Source organism: Vidua macroura, chromosome 19 (genome assembly GCF_024509145.1).
Source record: "Vidua macroura isolate BioBank_ID:100142 chromosome 19, ASM2450914v1, whole genome shotgun sequence".
Taxonomy (NCBI): Eukaryota; Metazoa; Chordata; class Aves; order Passeriformes; family Viduidae; genus Vidua; species Vidua macroura.
The window spans coordinates 1,499,227-1,513,213 of record NC_071589.1 but is presented as its reverse complement, the minus strand read 5'-3'; the positions used below and the strand labels follow the sequence as shown (position 1 = coordinate 1,513,213).

At 51.3% G+C, this 13,987-nt stretch overlaps 1 protein-coding gene across 10 annotated transcripts in view; it reads right to left on the bottom strand.

Annotated features, from left to right (window-relative positions):
* Positions 1–208: 208 nt before the first annotated feature.
* Positions 209–13,987, bottom strand: part of SHISA6 (shisa family member 6) — a 165,904-nt gene continuing 152,125 nt past the window's right edge. Inside the window, exons 6-10 of one of the 10 annotated variants that reach the window (XM_053995007.1) lie at positions 9,998–10,150; positions 1,423–7,097; positions 1,344–1,383; positions 1,009–1,285; positions 209–911 (exon numbers count right to left, since the gene is read on the bottom strand). In XM_053995007.1, the coding sequence (XP_053850982.1) occupies positions 6,547–7,097; positions 9,998–10,150 (704 nt within the window). In that variant the 3' untranslated portion in view covers positions 209–911; positions 1,009–1,285; positions 1,344–1,383; positions 1,423–6,546. Of the gene's footprint in view, positions 912–1,008; positions 7,098–9,997; positions 10,151–13,987 lie in introns of all 10 variants that reach the window. The other 9 variants (XM_053995000.1, XM_053995002.1, XM_053995005.1 and 6 more) reach the window with 9 other exon arrangements.

Sequence of the window (13,987 nt, the reverse complement as noted above, 5' to 3'; positions counted from 1 at the left end):
CCAACTTTGCAATTCAAGGCTTTCTAGATGGAGACAATATCATGGTTTATGGAGGCAAACGTAAGGAAGGGCAACTTTAAAATAAAATCTTCTAGGCTTGTGAGACAAAATTGTACAGCAAGTGGTAATGTCTCTCTGCTCCCCCTGCTTTTTCCTGGCAAGATGATGAAATGCAGTAAATAAATACATAAAAATAATGAGTCTTGCAGACCTTGCAGCATTCATTTTAATAGATGCTATTTAACTACACACAGAATCACAGGTATCTACCTTTCAAACGCTGGTTACAAAGATTGGGAAGGCTGCCAAGAAAATGGCTTTTATTTCCCCCCAATAGATATCAAAAAGAAACAGTTTATATGTTGAAATTGCCTTTATTTTTTAATCCATAAATAGTTGTTACTGACAAAAGTGGAAAAATCCTTAAGACTCTAAATTTTACTAAACTGATAATATTTTTGTTTACAGTACATACAGAATGTGCTTTTACAGGTAAGTATAACAACAAGAATAATACGGAGAAAAACAGTCAAATACTGCTCATCTTGAAGCTTGTTTAATGGTTAACCAAGAGTCTGTGCAAAGTTACAGATACAAATGTACTTCCTCTTCAGTACTACTGTATAATAAACATGGAATCCATAAACTGGGCTAAAGCACAAAAATATCCACTTAACCCCTCTTAGGAAATATTGTCCCCCGAACTAAAAATATTACAGTAAGAAGTGTCTTTCTCAGAGCCAAGAAATTCTTGCTACAAAAATGTCTCAGGGGTTTGCGGGCGGGCGGGAGCGGCAGCGGAGAAGAGGGTCAGGGGGAGCAGCTCCTCCCGGCAGCGGGGTGGGATGGAGACCTCCTGGGATGGGGGAGACTTCCCGGGATGGGGAGAGACCTCCTGGGATGGGAGAGATCTCCTGGGATGGGAGAGATTTCCTGGGATGGGAGAGATCTCCTGGGATGGGGAGAGACCCCCCGAGATGGGGACAGATCTCCAGGGATGGGAGAGACCTCCTGGGATGGAGAGAGATCTCCAGGGATGGAGAGAGATCTCCTGGGATGGGGAGAGACCTCCTGGGATGGGAGAGATCTCCTGGGATGGGAGAGATCTCCTGGGATGGGGAGAGACCTCCAGGGATAGGGAGAGACCTCCCGGGACAGGGAGAGACCTCCTGAGATGGGAGAGATCTCCTGGGATGGGGAGAGACCTCCTGGGATGGAGAGAGATCTCCCGAGAATGAGAGAGACCTCGTGGGATAGGGAGAGACCTCCCGGGATGGGGAGAGACCTCCAGGGATGGGAGAGATCTCCTGGGATGGGAGAGATCTCCTGGGATGGGCAGAGACCTCCCGGGATGGAGAGAGACCTCCTGGGATGGGGAGAGACCTCCTGGGATGGGAGAGATCTCCTGGGATGGGCAGAGACCTCCTGGGATGGGGAGAGACTTCCAGGGACAGAGGAAGACCTCCAGGGACAGAGGGAGACCTCCAGGGATGGAGACCTCTTGGAATGGAGAGAGATCTCCTGGGATAGAGACTCCTGGGATGGAGGGAGAACCTTCTGGGATGGAGAGCTCCAAGGATGAAGATCTCCTGGGATGGAGAGAGACCTCCTGGCACGGAGACCTCCTGGACACGGTGTGGCCACGGTGGAGACCCGGGGTGCTGGGAGCAGAGATCTCTTTCAGATTAACACCGACACGCTCGGGCAGCCCCATCCAACTCTCCCCTCACCCTTGGGTTGGGAATCCCAGCCCTTTTCCCAGCTGGGATTTGGGCTCGGGGAGGGCACCTCTCTCTCACCATGGAGAGGGCTGGGAATGATCCCTTCTCCCACCTGCCTGTGGACACACAGCACAGAAGTGGCTGTTCCCCAAGGAGCAGCCCCAACACGGGCTTATTGCTAACAACACTCGCTAGGAAAATATTTAAGCCCCTTTCTCACACATTTCCCTTCTTTCACTCAGCTGAAACACACCTGAACACGAAATCTGTTCGTGCCAAAGGTATTTCAGCAGAGCCCCTCCTTCCAGATTAAATCTGGAAATTAAACTAACTTAACTTCAGTAAATCTGAAACTAAACTAAGACAAGCTATTTCTCCATGAGCTGAAGATGGCAAAAGGATCACAAATAGAACGTATCTCAAGCACAATTAAAGTTACCCTTTTCCATGGTGATTTTGTTTGTGGCAGTGGAAGAAGATGAGGGTGTCTTCCCAGCTACCAGGAACTATAAAAACCTGATGCCAAGCTCCTGCAGATTCCTGGTGGGAATGCTTCTGACAGAACAGAAATGTGCATGTGGGAAGCTCAGGTTCCTGGGAGCAGCTTTGCAGCCAGCCAGGCTCAGCAGACAGAAATTAAATCCAGGCCAGGGAAGGAGGGCTTACTCCTGGACAACTGTCTCTGTTTCTTCCCACCCACCCCCATCCCCAAGTAACAGATCATCATTTATAAAAGGAACTTTAAAACATTGAAAAATATTTCTTTTTTTTTTTTTTTTTTTCCTTAAAACACGATTCACTGGCATTAGAAGGCTTTTTATGACAAAGTTTCTGTTCCGTGTGGTGCTGTGTGTGGTTCATTAAAAATAGTTTTCCACATTTCAAAGAATGATTCAACACAGTTTGGAAGCTTCGGTTGGTACAGGGGCAGTCAGAACGTGTTGATTGCATTTTACAGTATGTATGTATATATATATATATATATATTTATATCTATATACACATACACAGAGAATTGTATAAAACCCATTGCAGCCATCCAGGATGTGTTGCTGCTCAGGGAATGCAAATAATTATCAGCTTGTAGGAAATACTATAAACTTTTCTACATCCCCTTCCCCCAGTCCCTGCACATGCACTCTGGGAACTGGACACTCCCCAGGTGTTTGTTTGCACCTGGGGGTGGAGAAAATACAGATCAATTCTTCAGAGTATATGAGATTAATCAAGGCAGGTTATATTTTACTGTACAGAGGAATGTGGCTGCTTCCCGCTTTTCTCCTGAGTGCGGGATGTTGTGGGTGACTCAGACACGAGGAGAAGGAAGCAGGAAGGTCCCAGTGCAGGGAACAGCATCCCTTGGAGCTGCAGGACCCTGACCAGGAGGAGAGCAGAGGGAATCTGGGCAATCCCACCCCAGCACTCTCCTTCTGGGCAGAGTGGACTGTGGCACATCACGCACCGTGCGTCAGGACAATGACAAACAAGATTGACAAAAACACTTTGCTGCTCTACAGCTTCTGTTGTGAGAGGGTCTCAAAGCACTTCACAGACCTTGTGGTCTGATCCCTCCACAGAACTGGAAATTCCTGTTGTCATCACACGAGGACCACGGGGAACTGAAGTGCTGGGGACCAGGCTGTGGGTCATGACACTCGGTCCCAGACCAAGTGTTCTTTCAGTGACAAATTCTCAGGAGGAATAAGGGAGAAAATTGACCTAAGGACACCTGTGTGTGCTGAAATGCCATTGCCCCATCCACCAACCCATCCCAGCACACAGAGAGAGCTGTGGGAACACATGGTGCCCAGGTGGTATCCAGGGCACAGTTCCTTCCCAAGGAAATTTGCTGAAAATTTTCTGTGGTGGTGGCAGAGTCCCTGAAGAGATTTGGCCTAAAAAGGATCCTTGTGGGACACATCTGCTTGAAACAGTTGAGTGGGTGGAAAAAAGACAAGGAAATGAGGCTGGGATTTCTCTGGAGGATTCTTGCCCAGGTAAGACACGTCAGCAGAGGGCCTGTGATATTTGTTAGCCACAACAGAAGACTCAGAGGTCAAATGGCCCAGCTCAGCATCGGCACGGGCTACGTGAATGAAAATTTTCCAAATTTGCATCTGGTCCAGCAACTTCTTAGCTCACAAATGGAACATTTAGATGAGGACTAGAGCTTGAGACACACAGCTATGGACATGGAGAGAGAGGAGTGTTCACCTACCCACAGCCTCCCACCGTCACCTCTCCTCCAACTCTGCCACCACAGCTCCTGGAGACTCCACAGTGGACTCTGCTCTCCCACAGTGTTCAGATCTCCTTGGCTTTCTTGGGCCAAGAGAGAGTGGAAGAGCCCCAGAACCTCAGCAGGGGCTGGCTCCCCATCAGCCGGGAGAGTTTCTCTTCTCTTCACACGAGTCCCACCTCTGGCCTGTGGGAAGGTCAGCAGGGCAATGTTTTCACAGGGATTGTCTTCTGGGAGGAAGAATCCAGGGACTGAGCCGAGGAGCTTGGAGGTAGTCAGGGGAGAGTAGTGTCTATCAAGGGAAGGGGCAGGAGACGAGGTGTGAGCCTGTTCTCTCTCATGCCTCCCGTGCCATGGACTGCCACCCTGATCCACAGACAGTTCTGGTTCTTGCCCAGAGTGATTCTGCCCAAGGCTGCAGGATCTGACCCTGGAGATTGTTATTTATTTATTTATTCCCTCCCAGCTCAGTTTCCGTCAAACAAAGCCCCAGTAACCTCTCACTGATGGAGTCCTTCTCAACACAGGCTCCATCAGATGGGGCAGGATAAAGCTCTGGAAATAGGACCAGCTCCAGGACAGCCTGGGAAAGAGAAAGGCCACCTGGACACCCCACTGAGGCCCAGCTGTAAGTCCCACTGGGGTAAGGACATGCTCCTCCTGCCTGCCCTGCACCAGACAAACCTGGTGCTGCACCAAAGCCTCCACAGGAGACTCACGCCCTACGATCACTGTTTGCTACAGGACTTGCCACAGCTGGGCTGGGAATGTCATTAAGGCCAGGAGGTGGGAGGTATTTGAGGGGAGGGAGGAGGGCAGAGCAAAGTTCAGGGATGCCCAATGATGAATCATGTAGGAAAAGAGTTGGCGTGGGGATGTGGGACATGAAGAGGAGTGCAGGGGATGTGCTCACAGCCTGAAGTCAGTCGTCATCTCACCCCAAGGAGGGAGCGTGCCTGCCCTGACCCACGGGGTGTGTGCATGTGCTGGGGCCTCAAGGGCACACCGGGGACAGTGTCCAGCACCCACAGCTCCAGCACCAGCTCTGGCTGGCCTTCAAACCCTCTGAGACCCTTTCCTGGCTGCAGAAGTGTGTTCCGGTGGGAGTCGGTTCTACAGAATTTGGTAGGAACACAAATCAAAGGGTTAAAAACAAACAAACAACAAAAAAAAAAATAAAATCCAAATCCAAATCTAACAAAAAACCAAAGCAAAGCCCAATCTGTCTGGAAAGCCAAAGGTAAAACCCTCGCAAATTCTGGACCCACGAGTCTATGTTTTAAAGATTTTACAAATATACAGTATCTAATTAGCGTTATATCAGATATACAACATGCCCATTAATTATAATTATGCTGGATATATAATTTATATGCATGAAATGTAACTGTCTTCATGGTTAGGATTGGGACTCAGTGGAATTGGAATTTGGAAGGTTTTCTTGGGAGGCCATTGCAGGGAGAGAAAACCACGGAAAGTTACCGACCTGCTTTTCGGTAAACAGACACCCTCAGCCTTGTGCCTCTGCTAAGGGCTGGAAAAAGATCTGCTACATATGGAGTTCTAGGCTGTAAATGGGAGGAGAAAACGTTCAGAAACAGGGGAATTGGGCCATGGAAAATGCTATCAGGAAAAGAAACTTCTGGGGAGAAATCCAGGCTGGGTGACAGGCGTGGCAGCCTTGCCTTGTGGGGGTCTCGGTGGGTCGGGGCCTCCCCCAGCACAGGTCAGCAGTGTGGAGCTGAACGGCTTCTGGTGCTTCATGTTCAGCAGTGGCGAGAAGCTGGAGGAAGAGAAACCCTCTTCCTCCTTCCTATTTACATGTTGGAGACACCAAGCTACTAGAATGGGTGGAGAAAAGGGTCTAACAAGCATTTCAGCATATTTGTGCTTATTGAACACATCAACCCCACTACTTCCTACACTGAGAGAGCAGGCGATTTGTAGGCACTAGTATGTTTTTATCTTATGAGTATATTTAGTATAAACTAAAACTTTATTTCTCAGCCAGGCTATTCTTGACCCTAGATCTGCCAGTCCCATAGGAAAGTCTGCCCTCGAATTTGCTCCGAGGGTGACAAAAACAGATGTGTGGGTGCTGACGGGTGTCGAGCAGCCTGGGGGTGACCCCAGCAGCCAGAACTTCCCTACTTGCTACAGAAAGGCCAAACATGAGGACCAAGAACGAGGCCCCTTCCTGCCAGGTTGGGGGAGCTGCATTTCCTCCTCCCTGTCTCAGGCTGCTTCTCCTTGGAGCAACTGAAAAGTCCAGAATTCATGGAAACTATGGGATAATGCAGGTGAGCCCTTGGAAGGAGCCATCGGTTACTATGGCTTTCTTTGACAGAAACTGATGCACATCAGGAAATTTCCTCTGTTATCCCTCACTAGTGTCTGACTGCTGCTTCAGTTCTTCCTGTGTCGCTGATGAAGGGGTGGCTTTAAAAACAACGTGGGTGGGACTGTCAGAGAAGTCTTTGCAGACACTGAGTTAGTAGAGGTTATCTTGGCCTATAAGGCCACTGCAGAACGGGGTGCTGTGGCCACCCCAGTCCTTAAGGAGTATCTACAATGCACTGGGTCGTGTCAGACAGTCACCTCTGTTTTGCTGGCGGTGCGGTAGTGGTGGTGGTGCCCGGGGATGTAATGCAGCTGCTCCACCGTGTTGTGCCGGCGCGAGGCGAACGCTTGGCGCTTGGCCGAGGTCGGGTTCATACTCAAGGTATTGTACAAGTTATTTGAGGCACTGGGATGGGAGTGCATTTTTGACATCCTGTAGCGATCCAAGACCGGTGTTGACACAAAGACATCCGTGTGTGACAATGCCCTCGACATGGACTGCTCGGGGTAGCCCGACCGCTCCGGGGACAGCAGCGGGTCCTGGGAGTGCAGGCGCTCCGCGGACAGCAGCTGCTCGTCCGAGAGAATCCGTTCGTAGGACATGCTGAACTCCTCGGGCATGATCCTCTCAGGGGACAGCACTCTGTCCTGGGACATGGCCCTGATGGGACGGCGGGGCCTGTCCCGGTGGTTGCCCTGCTGGGACATTTTGATGACGTTGATGGGCAGCGTGCCCCGGGCTGCCAGGTCGGGCAGGTGTCTCCTCCTCATGTAGTACTCGTCAGCCTCTTTGTCAGCTGTGGGGAGGGAAAGGGAGAGGTTGGAAAGGTCAGAGTGCTGTCCCAGGCCCTGGAGCTGCCTCCCGGTGACACCTGAGGGACCGTCTGCCACAGGCATGGACAGCCCTGGGTGGGTGGTGTCACCAAGGGCTTGTGGCAGGCCGAGGAGTGTGAAAGGCGTGGGGACAGTGCACCCCACACTCCCCCATGTGGAGGCCAGACCGTGGTACCCCATGATTTACATGAGAGGTGAGTTATGGAGAAATTCCCAAATGTCACCTTCTCAAATTGTCACATCCTTCAAATGTCACCCTGGGAAAGAACAGGGCGGGTGACACGAGCAGGTGAGGTCCCCGTTTGAGAACACGCACACCTCACCTCTGGCCTTAGACATGGCCGTTCCCTGGAGCCCATAAGTGACCTCATCACATTTTAATTACCGCATTTAAATATTTGTAAATGTGATCACAAAACAGGTTTGGTGGTCTCTGAGACACTGAATCACCTGCCTAAGGTTTCCTTTCCCATTTTTATGATCAGCCTTGGTTGATAGAATAGAATTTATCCCATGGAACATTTCTTGCTCGGTTTGCTGCTCCTGCATCTTAAATGATCTCTGTGCTGCTCTGAAATGCAGCACACACCCCCCACACACTCACCCTCCTTTCTTTGGCTTCGAGAGAAATGCTGAGGGCTCAGAGAGGATGTTGGCTACTGCAGCTGTATCGTGATAGATCACTGGAATCCTGCAGCAGCGGCAACGACCTGACTCAACCTACCGGTAATTCAAAGAAGCAACTCCACATGTGTTTAAGATTTTTTTTAAAAGCAATACCCAGTTCAGCCAAACCCTGCAGGGCTGTCACCACCCTGTGCTGGGCCACGTCCCTCACTTACGTCCCCATCCCCTGTCCCACACCTTCCCTTCGCTGCTGCCAGGCCCCTGTGCACAGCCCAGCTCCGTGAGGAGGTGGGGCTGGTTCCCTCACACCCAGAAGTAGGAGCTGAGAACATCTGTGCCACCAGTGCTGCTGCCAACCCCTTCCCCAGAGCCCACACAGCCCCAAGGCGTGAGGTCACCCACAGCTCCCCTGTGCTGGCTTCCTGCTCGTGGGGTTTGCTCTCCAGAGCTCGCACTGCAGGAACGAATCTTTATTTTTTACCATCCAACACTTCTCGGAAGGATGTCTCACTGCAAATGTCAGGCAGCAGCTCTCCTGGCCTCGAGCTCTCGTGTCTTTGAAATCACCTTCTAGGAAGCCTGAGGGCGGGGGAAATTCCATATGGCCCCAGGAGCTGTAGGCACTTTTATTCTGTGTTTTTGCCCAGGTTGGAAATGCCAGGCTGGGTGTGCAGAGCTCAGCAGCGATGCTGGAGGCTGGCTGCAGAGTGGGAATGAAGCAATTACCACTCTGGCACTTGGCCTCTGCTCTGGATGAGAGGAGTTCCACAGGATTTGCCCATGTGACTCTAAATAGATGTAATTAAAGCACAGAACATCCCAAATGGAGATGTGCTTGGATGCTCACACCTGGCTCTGGTAATTGCCAGCAGGAGCTAAACCAGCTTATGTGAGGTTTACAGCTCTGAGGGCTGCTAGAGAGGTGGCACAACCAGCTGCTTGGAAGGAGTTTGAAGTTGTTCCTTAGCCTAAAAATGCAGCGTTTGCTACACTTTAAAATGTTTTGTCCATCAGGAGGATAAAAAAATCCCTTTTCCTTCCCTCTCCCCACCTGTGACCCTGGTACAGGTCTGTACAGCCTTTTGCTGCCATGGCTAAACCTTTCAGGGAGCTGATTTCATTTCAAAGATGCTTCTAAGCTCACTCAGGCCGTGCCTCCGGTGATGCTGAGGAGGAGGAGGAACATTTCCAGGTGTGGAAGAGCTTCTCATCTCCATCTCAGAGGAGTCAGAGGAGGCGGAAGGGCCGCGTGTCACACCCAACAAGCTGCTCAGGCAGCACCAGACAGACATTTTCCAGGCTGCTGGCTCTGAGAGGGCTGCCAGCCACAGCCAGGGATGGGGAACGGAGCCTGGCAGGAATGTTGTTGGATTAGGTTCTTTTTTGGCTCAGAGACGGGCTAACTGAGAGGCATTTTAAAAACTTCTATTTTATTTTTAGTCTCATGTGAAGGGTGAGACAATACAGATGTTATAATTCACCCCATCGCAATTAGAAGTTAACTATTTCTTAATTGCAATACATTATAAGCGTTTCTTGGCCTGCCATACTACACTGTAAATGCCTTAAAGCCAATCACCTAAAATTACCCCTCGATGGCCCGACTACAATGCACCTTTCACAGCTCTATTTCTTTCAAGTACCTAGTCTTATTTGCAAGGCCACCCTTTGAAACTTGTTTCTAGTTCCATTTCTCCAAATGAATTTCTACAGATTCACTCCCCACATGATGTGCTGCATCTCACACGTGCCTCGTGCCAAGGGAGAGCTCAGCACAGCGCTGGAACCTCGGCATTCCTGCGCCCAGGGGCAGCAGAGAAACAAACCCAGAGCTCCAGGAGCTCTGCCCACCTTGGGCTTGGGGTGGGAAATGTGGAGGGCTGGTTGCACAGCTGGCCAAAACCAAAGTTGTAGGAATGTTGATGGAGTAAACAAGTTACCCTTTGACTCCTTAAAAAGAACAAAAGCCCAGAAGTTTCTCTCCTAAACTGGGTTAAAAGACACCTCATAGGACCTTGGGGACTTCACCTCAAACTTAAGGATAGCCAATGGCACAGAAGGCAAAAAGTCCCACCTGAGCAATTCACTAGAATTCACACCCATCCCTGCTGGGGAGTGAGAGCCAAAGGAGTCACTGCTGGAGATGCCAACCCGGGAGTGCCCAGCTGAGGGAAGGGGTTATTCCTTACTCGGGAGCAAACCAGAAACAGGGGGAAGGAAAGGAGCTGACACCTACTGAGTCTCTTCAGAGATGAGTATTTGCTCGGGTTGGTCTTGACAGCAGACTCGTAGGACGGCGGGAGGTGGGAGAGGTTCTGGAAGGAGCGGGAGAAGGACAGGTCGTAGGGCTCGGTGGCTGAAGTGAGGATGTTGTTCATTCGTGGCTTGTCTGCAAAAAAACAGCAGAGAAAGGCAGGTCTAGAGCGTGTCCCCAGGGGATGGAGAGAGGCTGGCTGTCCCCACAGGCTCCAGCAGGGAGCAAAGCTGGACCCGAGCCCGGCTCAGCCACAGGCTCCTGGGCATGATTCAAACTGGCACCAGCAGATCCGGGAGAAATCCGGGATCCTGTGGTGCTGCTTCCTGTGCACAGCCATCATGGGGAGAGCAAAGTGCTGCCTCACATCCCCTGGAGCTGTCCCACAGGGCTGGGGCTGGACTGGCACTCACCCCGGACTTGCAGGGCTGTGCCAGGTGCTCAGGCGGCATCACTCACCTTCACCCCCCGCAGTGTGCCCTCCCCATGCTCAGGGACACAAAACCAGTCTGGGGGGTTCTTTAACTGGGCCATCACGATGCTCCAGCTGCCCTCTCCGTGTGCCACATTCCTCATGAATCCTCTCTGAACCTGGAGGCTCCGGGGCACTGCTGGCCCTTGGCTCTGGGGCTGTGGGGCTCTGCAAACCTTCACACCTCCCTGCACTCAGGGCTGTGAGCTGGGGCTGGGGGCACCTCTGGGGGCACTCAGAGGGCAAGGCAAGGTGTTGGGGAGGCTCCTGAGGCAGGAAATCCCTATCCCTGAGGGGTGGAGGATGCTCCTCTACTGATGTTCATTTTGTTGGTCACTGAGGGGTCCCCAGGCAGGGTCCCAGTGCCCTCTGTCACAATTCTAACGCTGAGGGCACTGGCAGTAAAGATTAACCCTGAGCCCAGATGCTAAAATTGAAGTCCAAACTATCTGCAGGGGTTTGAAACCTTGTTCCTTCTCTGCAAGCTGGAAAAATGGTCTTTCATCAGCCCAGCCAAGGCACAGGGCCCTGTTGAGCTGCAGTTATAACTCCCAGGTGTTCAGATATTAAAGTGGGCAGATATGAAAGGATTTAACAAAGCAGGAACTTCAATTATTGGGAGCAGAGCCAGAACAGACAGCAGTGGGCTCTGTCAGACCCCACAGCAGTGATGAGGTCCAGTAGCTGAGGCAAAAGACCAAGGAGGTGGCCACTTCAGGTATGGCCTGAAAATGAAATCAGAAGGGTAAATTCTCTGCAGGAGCAGCAGAATGTCCAAGCCTTGGGTTCACACATTCCTGTTGTCCATCCCTAAGTGTCCCCGTGAAGAGCAATGCACGATCAGTGTGCACTCACCTGCCCCAAGCCCTCTTGCCTCCTCTGCACCATGGGCTGGTTGAGATGAAAGCACAGATTCTGCCCAAAAGGAACAGAGCAGCAGGGGAATTTCACTTGGAAAACTGCTGCCTTTGTGCAGTGTCCATACACTTGCCAACTTCTCCCATTTCCCAGAAAAAAAAAAAAATTCAAAACAAAATCCACCCAAGTAGAGTGCAGACATTTCACAGACATTTTTCTGGACCTGAGTCCTAAGTGAATCTGTTTCCTCCAAAAAACATCTGTGAGAGTGAGGCCACCTCCTCCCCTGCTGCCTTTCTGCCGTGTGGAGCCCTGTTTGCTGGACAGCAGAATGTTTTCCTCCTCTCTGAATTTTTCATGTCACCGTGTCCTCGGTGCCCCTGCAGCCTGGAAATGAACCCAGCAGCTCATCTGTGTGTCTGCACGGGGATCCAGAGCTGCTTCCACAACTTTTCTCCCACTGGGACTTCCCCTGGATGTTTTAAACCTCCTGACACCCACCCTCAGCACTGCACAGTGTCAAAGACAGGCTGAGGCAGTCCTGCCTCAGTAGTTATGGAATTACTCTCACAGTAATTCTGCAAGAAAGAAAGGAATTCTCTCTCACAGAATCCAGCATTGGTGAAGAATTCCTCCTACCAATGCAAGAACCACCTCGGTCCATAAATCTCCTCTCCCCTTTCTCCTGCTCCTCTCTGCTCTCCTGGAACAGGGTTCTGGCGTGGCAGAAAGAGCACAGACCCGAGGGATCTGGAGTGTCACCTCTCAGAGAGCAGCATTTCCTTGCTGAGGACTTCAATCCATGCCTAACAGACTGCCTGCAGGGCCAGGGAGTGCGTGGCATTCATCAGGGGGCTGGAAACAATTGATTCCATGTTATCCAGCAAACAGAGGCTGGATCAGCACTGAAACCATGTCCCCACTCCTCCTCCTGCTTGTGTGGCAAGGACCCCGGGGTAACATCTCTTTGCAAATTCCTCAGGCAGAACCTGTAGCTAATCTCCATTTTCATGGAGGTTTGGGCATGCTGCAGTGAGCCCAGTCACACACACGGAGCTGTGCTCGGTGCCAGAGCGGGAGCATTAATTGACTGCTTGCATGAGGGGTGTGAAATTAAGTGCCACACATTTATCTGACGGGCTGCTGCAGGATCACTTCATCTTCTTGCTGCTTTTCCCATCCAGGAGCAGAGCAGAATGATTCTGGCAAACCAGAAGTCACCTTGAAATCCACTGCCCATCACTCAGCAAAATAAGGGATAAACTGAAATGACCAAAGCTAATTTCAGATGTCTTTTGCATAATGTAGCTTGAGGGGGAGATCAGAGAACTGAGGTGCTCTAGTAAGGAGAAATATTTCATGCAATTTATATTCTGAGGCCAGTTCAGCACCTGGTTCTCAGCGGTTGTTCACTCCTGCAATACATTTGTCTCTGGTCCCTCTTTGTTTGTGGTGCTTGTGGCTCCTGTGGAAGCTGCAGGTCAGAATCAACCACCAGGATGCAAATAAAAGCTCTCCCACTCCCTGCAAGGCAGCTGAGGTTGTACACTGTGTCCTCCAGCATTCCCATCATCCCTGCTGGAGGTGGCACTGGAAAACGAGCTCTGTCCACGGGATTACCTGCAAAGTCAGGCTTGGTCCCCGTTCTCCTCAGCACCACCCTGCCTCTCCGTGCCCATTTTCTGACACGCCATCCCTCCTGGCACAGGAGCAGGCAGGAGGTGAAGCTCAGCCAGCACAGGGGACTCCCAGCAGCCACAGGAACCTCTTGGGCTCCAAACTCTCCTTGCTACAGCCTGGGGACAGCCCCACCTTGGTGCAGCCAATGCAAGGCTTTAAAATTCTGCTGATGTCTCCGATTCATTCGGCAGGGATTCAGCTCTGCAGCATTTCCTCACCCTCCACACAGCCCTGGCTGCACGGTGCCCTGAGCAGGGATGCTCCAGCCCTGGCAGGGGCACAGCCCAGCCCGGAGCTCACCAGGCTGCTCCACGCTGGCACAAGGAGCTCAGGAAGGGAGCAGGGAACTTTGTGGAGCCAAAATCTCTCCTCCTGGAGCCCCAATCTGTCCTCCTGCAGCCCCACCAGGCCAGGTGGGCGCATTTCTTCTGCTTCACGAGCCAGAATTGCCAGGCCAGTCTGGGCCCTGCTGTATTTTCATAGGAACCAGAGCATCCCTGGGCCAGGCTCTGAGGGGCTCCTGCTCTGTCACTCCCTTGCACAGGGCTGGGGAAGGGGCTGCCCTGGAGGGACTGCCCGTGCTCCTACCACACCCTGCTGATGCCTTAGGATTTCAGCTTTTCTACTTTTCAGATCCCGTAGCGCATTAGTGCACAGCTCTGAACTCCTAGAAAATGTCGCTAACTGCCTTCACATTTTGGTCAGACAGAACAATCCCTCTGGGCCTGAGATCCAAGGACACACCACAAGCCCTGAAAAGTGTAAACAAAAGTGAATTGTGGGGGAGCAAACTGGGGGAACATGACTTCATTACCTGAAGCTGTAATTGGAGAATTGACCCCTGATATGCAAACAGACCAAACTTATATAAAACTCATGACCATTGTCCATCCTGGGTGTAGCCTCTGTGAGGCTTTGACTGCCCAGGGTGTATCTATTGAAGGCCTTTAATAAATACCCAC